The sequence below is a fragment of the Pygoscelis adeliae genome, unplaced genomic scaffold (assembly GCF_000699105.1).
Source record: "Pygoscelis adeliae isolate BGI_AS28 unplaced genomic scaffold, ASM69910v1 Scaffold386, whole genome shotgun sequence".
NCBI classification, from domain to species: Eukaryota; Metazoa; Chordata; class Aves; order Sphenisciformes; family Spheniscidae; genus Pygoscelis; species Pygoscelis adeliae.
This window is the reverse complement of record NW_008824940.1, coordinates 1,216,083-1,226,272: the sequence shown is the minus strand read 5'-3', so window position 1 is coordinate 1,226,272 and position 10,190 is coordinate 1,216,083. Positions and strand designations below refer to the sequence as shown.

Sequence of the window (10,190 nt, the reverse complement as noted above, 5' to 3'; positions counted from 1 at the left end):
GGCCAGTTTGGCTGTGCCCCCTCCCAGCTTCTTGTGCACCCCCAGCCTTCTCAGTCGGTAGAGCATGGGAAGCTGAGAAGCCCTTGACTAGTGTAAGCCCTGCTCAGCAACAACTAAAACATCGGTGTGTTATCAACATTATTCCCATCCTAAATCCAAAACCCAGCACTGTACCAGCTACTAGGAAGGAAATTAACTCTATCCCTGCCGAAACCAGGACACCCGCCCATTCAGGCAAACAGTGACTATTAAGACTAAGAACAGGAAAAAAAACCCCTATTAAGCAATGTGGTAGAATAGGCAAGGGTAGCAGAACCAGAGGCTGAAGACAGAGCATCAGAGACAGATCTGATGAAGACTTAGAATATGGGCAGAGCTTTAGGACTGACAGCAGCAAAGAACAGCAGGAAAGGGGGTAAATAAAATGAGGAGCTGGGAAGGTTTATAAAAGGAGGAGATTTAAGACAGAAAAGCTCACAAAAAGATGTTTTCTTTCCTGTTTCCATCCTTAGACAACTAGACTAATGTTGGGAACTCCTACTTAACAAGAATGTTGACCTGTGAAACAAATTTTAGGAGCAGAGTCTGGAACTGGACAAGGAAGGACAACAGCACTGGAATAAAGCTGGGATCAAGAAGCCATACTGGAACAGGCCATAACAGCTGGGACAAAGACCTTATGGATCTTTTAGTTAGGTCCGCTAGAAAGAAGGCAGTTGCAACACACAGCTTTTCCCATTGCCTATTGTGCTGGTTTTGGCTGCGATAGAGTTAATTTTCTTCACAGTAGCTGGTATGGGGCTGTGTTTTGGATTTCTGCTGAAAACAGCCTTGATAATACAGGGATGTTTTCGTTACTGCTGAGCAGTGCTGACACAGAGCCAAGGTCTTTTCTGCTTCTCACCCCACCCCACCAGCGAGTAGGCTGGGGGTGCACAAGAAGTTGGGAGGCGACACAGCCGGGACAGCCGACCCCAACTGACCAAAGGGATATTCCACACGATATGACGTCATGCTCAGCGTATATAAAGCTGTGGGAAGAAGAAGGAAGGGGGGGACATTCGGAGTGATGGCGTTTGTCTTTCCAAGTAACTGCTACACATGATGGAGCCCTGCTTTCCTGGAGATGGCTGAACACCTGCCTGCCCATGGGAAGCAGTGAATGAATTCCTTGTTTTGATTCGCTTGCGTGCGCGGCTTTTGCTTTCCCTATTAAACTGTCTTTATCTCAACCCACGAGTTTTCTCATTTTTACCCTTCCGATTCTCTCCCCCATCCCACCAGGGAGGAGTAAGCGAGTGGCTGTGTGGGGCTTAGTTGCCGGCTGGGGTTAAACCATGACACCTATTCAAAACCAGTTTTTCTTGCATGCATTGGTACTGTTTTGGGATGCATTCTTTTACCATTTCTCCAGGGGACCTCTGACTATCTCTAGTAACCTTTTTGGGGTGTCAGTTACACCAACAGGTCTGAAACATTTTTGTTGCTGCATTTACCTTTGGGAAAAAGATTTTCAATTAATTTAGCACACTGGACATGAAAAAATTTAAGGTCTCTCCCATACTTAACTCAACAGGTTCTTATTAGTTCTGAATGTCTACCAGATCTACTTCTGTTCTTTCCTCCCATTGCTAAACCGCAATGCACATGCAATATTCCATGCATTTGAAATTAGCAGGTATAAAATACATACAGAGGAAGTACACAAAGAAAGAACTGAAGGAAGTGAAAAGAAAAGGGAGTAATTTACGCTTAACTACAGACCCATTAAAAGTACAATGATACATAGTTACCAGCAGAAATTACTTACTGTTTGGGAACGAGATCAAACCTCATCCTGTTGAGAAGTTCATCTTCTTGTAACATCACCACTGCAACAGGGTACATTTGATCAAAGTCAAAATTAAACTGCACACCTGCTGGAGGGTCCCGCAGAAAATTTCGTTTATCCTTTGAAGAACATATTTATGGTCATTAACTGGTATCAGAGAAAGGATAGCATATTTCACACACAAGACCAGCAAAGCAATCCCACTTCTCACATAATTCTATCATACCACAAAGCTGTAAAGCCTTTATAAAAATAAAAATTATACTGGGGATCTACTTTGGCTCAAGTTGATACTGAAAGAACTACTTACTCTTGCACATGATCAGTACGGTGACAGACACATTAAAAGAAGTATATTGAAAATATATAATTTAATAATGCTAGCCAAACTTACTTTGGAAAAAAAAGGAAGTTTTAACCTCTCCGAACAGAAAAATTTCAAATCTTACAGGAAACGAAGTACTTACTGCTGACAAGGCCAGTATTTGCTGTTGAATTGTCTCTTCTTCATTGCTGTCTACCCAGGGAGGCACTGCTGCTTCTGTTATTGAAAGGAGGAAAATAATCACACATGTATTATTAAAAAAAAAAAAACAAACACAAAAACCACCTTACATAAAGTAACATACAATGTCACAAAAATAAGCAGACTTACATCAGTAAGCCAATTCATTGTTCCTTTTTCCTAAACTAAGCTCATGGCATAAGGGCGAAACTCTAGGAATGGATCTTTGCTTATGAGAGGGAAAAAAAAAAAAAAAAAAAGTTACTGACTTCCGTTATTGTAAAAACTAAAACTGTGGGGATTTCTTTGCAGTGTGCACCAGTCAGAACTTGGTGCCTCTTAGTTTATTTACTGAAGTAGTGCTGTATAACTGGTTAAGCTGCCTGCAAATAGAATTTTCTAGATTCACTTTAAATGTGTAAACTTTGTCTAAATTAAGCTTTCAAAATAATTTACTGTTGTATTAATTTTCTAACACCTTGAAGACACCAATTTTTTAACTATGGAGAAAAATAAGTTATAAATTTGTTAGAAATTACAACATGTTATACACTGAATAAATGTACTCGAGTTCAGCTGATTTATACTTTTACACAGATACTTCCAAAACAGTTCTGCAGGCTGTACACAGAGGAAAATAAACTCTTGTAGATGTATTAATCTCTTCACTATCAATGCAAATTCAGCCTACAGAGACATTATGATGCATCTGTAACAGTTAACAAATAATTCTTGTGCACTTAAACTAGCAATGCTTATTTGCCTATGCACCTTCCATCAGCAAGATCTTTCACCCACATGGATTCACATCTGATGCTAACGCTTCTTTCAGTTAGGCCACCTGTTACTTCTTTTTTCGCCAATCTAGCTACCTATTTTCATGAAACTTGTAGAAATATATTAACAGATGCCAAAGTTTACTAACAGACCCAAAAAGACAGAAATACAGACAAAGTGATCACGTAAGCAGTCTTGCAGGAAGAAACCAGACTAACATACTAACTACAGACAGTATGAAAAATTTTATCACGATCCATTTAAAACCAGCTCATTTTCAAGATTAACAATAGAGCTACTAATTATTCAAACTGTCAGAAATTATTGCGTTCAGGTAACACATTAAAAGAGACAAAAGCCAATGATGAAACACAATGTAAAAAAAAAAAAAGTGCTTATTTTAAAGTCTCAAATAGATCCACTGATGTCAATGGGTGGGTAACTTGAAGGATTTAGATCACAGATAATTATAAAGCAAATGATTTATGGGAAAGCAAAGGATCAATTATGCCTTTAATATAAGTAGAGCAACTCCTAAAGCAGAACTAAATACTATAGTGCAAACCCTAACCCATGTTTTTCATTTCATGACGAAAATGTGACATGATTGCTAAAGCTCAAAAGTAATCAGCATGCCTGTTTTTAATAAATACACAGGCTTAAGATTCAAAACAACGATAAGTGATCAGCTTTGCTAGCACAGTGATCTTTCAGTTAACTTCATAAAGCTGAATTTGGTTAAAAAAGCAAATCTAAACCAACTAGATAATGTAACACTAACCTCACTCAAAAATGTCATCTTCCTATTCCACAATATATGTTAAGTTCTGCCATAATGTGTTTCATTAAACAGTTTTCATAGATTAGGTTTAGATATAGCTCAATTATCCAGCTTCCAGCAAGTTTTAGCTTATGCAATGTTATGCATTATCAAAAAAAGCATACATTACCTGATTTTTTTGTTTGCTGCTCTTGGACAAATTTTTTCTGTTCCTTCTGAAAATCTCCAATAATCGTCTAAAACAAAAATTAGGGAACCACAATAAAAAAAAAAAATCATTCCTGTTGTTTCATGTTCACTCAGAAAGTGCTTTCACACAGAAGGATCATACTCTTATATCCCTGGTGGCCCTTTTTGTAACTTAATTAAAGGTGTTTCATGTAAATCATACATTCACCTTTACTGAAACATTCAATTTTGCCTTTAAAAGTTTAAACTATTGTGTAGGCTTTCAAAATTATATTTACAGTTTTATATAGGGGACAAAAAAAAAAGGAGGAAAATCCTAGCTGGTAATTTGAACATCAGCATACTATGCATATATACTTACCGCCTTACCTTACCAAATACAGACAACATAGACTGTTTAGACTTATTTAAACATGTTTTTAAAGCATTAAACACTTGAAGGTACCCTTGGCCTTACAGTAAGTTTCAAGAGTTGCCTAAGAAATATATCCACTGCAATAAATCGGACTTGTAAAATTATTAAGTATGATTTTCAGAATGTCTGCTTAGCTGAAATAGAATAATTTCTCCATTTATGTTGTTGACAAATTTTCATCAAAAAATTATGTTCAGAAATATCCTATATTGAATTTAGAATTAAAAAATGGAGAATGGTCTCAGAAGTCGGCATGCCATAATCTAGAAATAACAATGCAAATGTTGTTCTGTAGTTGAAAGCAGAGGCAAAAAACCATGAAGGTAGAAATGAATACTTAAACCACTCACAAAATACAAATTTTATGCAGTGAGGTCTATGGCTTAACAAGTTGTCAAAAAGCACGCAAGTTTTCAAGCTAAATCCTGATAAATTCCTCCAAATTTTTTTTCCTCCAACAACCCAGCGTTTCAGTTTAAGATTAGTGAGAGAACTACTGTAGTGCCTATTGTGTTATACAAATAGATCATTGTGGTTCCTCCTGGTTGTAAGTTATATGAATTTTTGGTATTTATGGAATAAAAAAATTTGTATGGTGTAAAAAAAAAGCTTTACGATGATAAAGCTATAACCCTGTTTCTCTCATATGTAAACTTATTAGTCAAAACAGGAAACTCATATTACTCTAAGGCATTCACAGAAAAAAGAAAATGGTATTTTAGGCATAAAATATGCTGTAGGTACTTAGCTACAGTTTCTTCTGAGCATTATTATTTGTGTATTAAATTACCAAATAACCTTCTTACTCATTTTTTCCTTTTTCATGTGGATCAAAATGACATTAGACTCTCACATACTGTAGCAGGAAATGTAACTCTGCTATTATATAGAGAGAGTTGTCACTAAATGTCAATGAAATCTGGAGACAAAATTCGATCATAACAGATATTTAGAAGTGTCATTTGATGATTAACTTGGAAGACAACAGGAAAATGAATTATACCAAGAAATTGAATTTCACTGTATTTAAAAACAAAAAAAAAAAAGGAAACGCTTTAGTTCCCCTGAAGGGGTGTCTGAGAGACAGGAGCAGGAGGAGGGGTCTGGCTGCACCTCCCATGTCTGACACTCCGGATACACAGCCCCACTACGGCTGGGTTGGTTTTGGCCAGTTCCCTTTCCCTTCTCCCCTTCCAAGCTACCCTTGCTAAAAAACACAGAACACTACATAGCACTTATCACTGCCTGTTTTTTTTTTTCTTCCTCCTCCCCCCTCAAGTTCGTGACTTAAAGCACTGGAATAACACTTGCTGGCAGAAGTTAAGCAACTGGAGCTGGCAGCCAGGAACAGAGAGGGCAAGAGATAAGTGGCAGGGTCCGGGGGCAGGGGGGGGGAATAAGAACAAGACAATAGTAAGTTGTTTCATTAACTCACTGGGTCTTATGAAACCATACCTGTATAGCTCTAGGGTCTTAGTATACAATACCCACAAAGCTGACCTAATTCTGACTCTTGCGTCAGAGATGCATTTAAGACGCAGGCTATAGCATTCCTTTTTCCACCTAAATAAACTGGGGAAAAAAACCCAGCCCACACACCTCCCAGCCATCCCCCAACTGCCTGTCTCTACTAACTCTGCTAGCCTTTCCTCCTATGTCAGCATTTTTCATATTTTCTTCTGGTTTTTCTCCAGTGTATCTACATCCTGAAGGAATGGAACACAGGTGCAGTACTGAGTAAAGCAGGGTGACCATTTTTTGGCATGTCTACCCTGAATAAATATTTCAGTCACACCATTTAGCATGACAGGAGATACCTGCTCGTGAAATACGTAATTCCTAAAGCCAGCTTAAAGAAATGCTATCACATGCCAGATTTGCTACACATTACAACAACAGTAAGCAAGCAGATCTTTCAGATCAAGTATCTAGAAATAAAATACCTTATCAATGATACTGTCAATTTTTCCTTCTTCTACAGACTTCTTTATTGTATGTGCTGTTTCGGCAACAGATTCAGATATCTTTTTTGTAGCAGCAGTGGCAAAATTGAAGAGGTAACCTTTCACAGATGAGAAGAGAAAGAGGTGAAAAAAGATCTCTTTACATCCAGTTCTCTTACTAGATTTTCCTTTCTCTTTAGACATTTGGATACCTACTTAGAATCTTCTTTCAAATTCATTTAACCCAGCTTCTGGCCTACAAAGAACTCCTAAAATCCTGTTTACCCTCTTGTAGTTCATATTCTTTACTGATGATGATCAAACTGTATGTTTGATCACAACTTTCTGTAAATCAAGCTTTTATACATGAACCTTGTTTACTAAATCAAACATTCCTAATGGTCCTTGAAATATTGCTTTCCAATGAATTTTCTGAAGCAATGTGTCTTTCCTAATTTCATTCAAGTATTTCGGAGACATTAAGCAATAAAGTAACTATAGCAAGAGTATTAAAACAGAATTATATTTTTTTAAGGAAATCAACATGCACAATAAAGTCTCATTAAGTAAGGCAGCAAATGCATGAAAAATTTTAGGCAAGTAACACTTGAGATTCCTCCAAAAGTCTTAAGACAGAAGCTTGCTCTTGATGTTTGCCCTCTTCTATTTTGCATTGTCTTCCTCTTTTTAGCTCCATGAGAAACACTGTGGCCCTGTTTGCTTATTTTTCTGGATACATTCAGTGTCAGAACAGCAGTAACAAACATTTTCAAAGACTAACTAGCATTTTTTTATATTAGCAGTGCTGAAGTGAAGGAAGGTGGCAGGGAAAGAACTATGTAGCATAGACAGCTGCCTTGTATTGGCCATTTTTAATTAAGGAGAACAAACTTGCAAGCAGCAAGATGTATATCACCAACCTTCAGAAACACTAAATACCAGTTTATTGACAAAGGATCTTAAACCAACATTGGTATTGTTTATTTCTCAGGTAATGACATGATGTCACAAGCACTTTATTACATTTGAACAGTTGTACTATGACTGTAATATCACAGTTACAGTATATAAAATGATACAATGTCACTAAGTGCCATAGTAAATAAAATAGTTGCAGAGGGATCTAGATAGATCGGAGGGCAGTTGGACTAGATGATCACTGTAGGTCCCTTCCAACTGAACTATTCTATCCTATTCTAATTCTAGGGTTAGAAGTAGTAACAGTGGATCTAAACTGCATAGTACCTACCAAAGATATGTTTGAGGCATTACTAAGAATGCAAAGTACATGGGATGGTAAGAAAATTTTAGTTATTCCAGAAAATAAACTTTGACTTTTATACAGGGGATTTAAAAAAAAAACTCAGCACTTCTGTTTCAAACAAACAAAAAACCACCTTCCTTCTCAAGACATCACAAAAATTCCAGTTTCCTTATAGGTTAGAAATATAAGAAATAACCTTACCACACAAAAAAATGCGAGTTGCTTTAACACACAGTTGTTAGCCACTGGTAGAATAAATTACTTTGGAACATTCCTGTCACCTTTTGGAAAGCTGACTGTTCTTTGTAGTGTATAAAATATTGTCTCTTTAGTGATATCACCAAACCAATACTGACAAATGCAGAGGTCTAGCCAACTCTCAAGCAAGACAGTTTTTTATATGTAACTTCCATTTATAAGCCACAGAATGGTGGCAACCAAACTTCCTTCAAGTACTTGCTAGCATTTTTCATATCTGTTATCAGGCTTTACAACCCATCATGTGCTTCACATTGTATTAAAAAAATGCCTATCTTCTACACTTTAGATATAGACATATATACTGTCCCCCTTATGACAGTAGAGGAAGCAGCAGCCTACTGGATTGTTTCCTCCCAACCAGCTTTTATTGGTCATTTTATGTATCCCTGGAAATTTTCTCATATGCAATTGTTTTAGGTGAAAAAGGTGCCAAAACATTTGCTGTCCAGTGACATTTTGGTATTGTTGGGCAAAGTGGTTTTGGCCAGTCCTGGAACCAGTCTGAAGAACAAAATGCTTTTTGTTTCCATTAAGGGCAAATATTCTTCTGAACTGAGGTACTTATAAAACCTCAGTAAGAGGTGGTACTTAGCCTTAGAAAAGTAGAATCAGTGGTGGAAAAACAACACTTCCACTTTCAAATGACCAAGAAGGTTTCCCTCCCTCTTACAAATCTATGCCTGTATTAAGAATATGTATCGACCAATATTTCTATTGTAAGTTCACACTGACAAACTCTCCTAACCTTTGTAATGATGTGATAATGAGCAAAAAATAATCTATGTAAGGCTTCGGTTTTACCAGTAAAATTCTTTATGTGCTAGGGGAGTCTTTCCACACAGCTACCCTGGTTGTTAGTCATACAGATGTTTCTAGAGTAATCATGTGTTAAAACAGCGACGTCCAAATCCTTATAAAAGCGCCTTTCCACCACCATCTTCTCTGGCATCACAGACAACGAATCCATGGATCACTAAACCAAATTCTCACTTGCAGAGCAAATTATATCTGTAACAGTCAATACTTACTCTTCCCCTGAAAATTCAAAGTCTTTTTTCCTTCCTGAACAATCAGAGTGACTACCAGATTAGGGTCAATTTACAACAACCAGACAAGTCTTTGACCAAACTACACAGATAATCTGCTGCAGCTCATGCAGCCCAAGGCAAAGCACAGTAAAGAACTATCTCGGACTAACCTTTCAGCTGATATTGATCCAGCATTTCAGAGCACCAGTAAGAAAAAAATTTAGCAATGAGTATGGAGCTGTACTTTGGATTAATTTTATCTAAGAATCTACTATAGTAAAGCAGAATTCTTACCTATAGTAAATTACAGCCTTACCTCATTAGAGATGAGTTCAACAAAATAATCAAACCCTGTTACTCTCCCATGAAAAAATCACAGAAACTCCACACCAATTCATGAAGTACATTATATGTATACATCACTTCTCCGACAATGACAACAGAACAGACACTTAAAGAAAGTTTCAGAACTGTGGAAGAGACTGGACAAGCTGCATGAAAAACTACACGGTAGTGATGCATGCCATAGACCGCAGTTAACAAACATCATTTAGAAGACATGAAAAACCAAGATATGTGAAAACATAGAATAAAAAAGGGTAGGGGAGAATGACTTGTAACACTTCTTCACTGAGATAATTTTCCATATTCGCTAAACTGACCTGAATTACCATTTACATCTGGAAAGATATGCTTCAGAGCTGTTTTGTTTTTTTAAAAAGAGTATTCTGGTGACCTCAAACTTGCATTCCCCATTTTGCATCACTATGCAAGCTACATTGGAGTCATAGCTATCTAGACGAAAAGTGATTTTTCTTTTACATTTGCTGAACTGAGAATAAACATGCTTAACTCATCTTAAAACCTAGCTCTAGCTGTTTAGTTCAGCTAAAGCTTTGGTTTATGTGCCACTAGTAAGTACCGGTAACTTCTCCAACCCCTAAACGTGCATTAGACCGGTCTACCTTCACTTCTCCAGTCGCTAGTCTGCTCTCACCACACTAAGGGGATTTTGCTGCTAAGACTACCGTTTTATTTTTTTTAAGAGAGACCCCCTAGCAGCACTCCCTGCGTGAAGATGCCTGGGGACGACACACCCCTCCAACAAGCGAAGCTATTCTTTTACTCGAGCCTTCTCCTTGCACGAAGGCCCCCAGCAGCGATGTGTGTGGGAGGGGGAGGAGCCCCGCACCTTT

General features: G+C 37.5%; 1 protein-coding gene across 1 annotated transcript in view; it reads right to left on the bottom strand.

Annotated features, from left to right (window-relative positions):
- The window catches only part of SYAP1 (synapse associated protein 1), an 18,857-nt gene extending 9,924 nt beyond the window's left edge, over positions 1 to 8,933 (bottom strand). Inside the window, exons 1-5 of the mRNA XM_009325495.1 lie at positions 8,813 to 8,933; positions 6,442 to 6,560; positions 4,064 to 4,130; positions 2,299 to 2,372; positions 1,811 to 1,950 (exon numbers count right to left, since the gene is read on the bottom strand). Coding sequence (XP_009323770.1) covers positions 1,811 to 1,950; positions 2,299 to 2,372; positions 4,064 to 4,130; positions 6,442 to 6,560; positions 8,813 to 8,933 — 521 coding nt within the window. The remainder of the gene's footprint in view (positions 1 to 1,810; positions 1,951 to 2,298; positions 2,373 to 4,063; positions 4,131 to 6,441; positions 6,561 to 8,812) is intronic.
- Between the last annotated feature and the right edge of the window lie 1,257 nt (positions 8,934 to 10,190).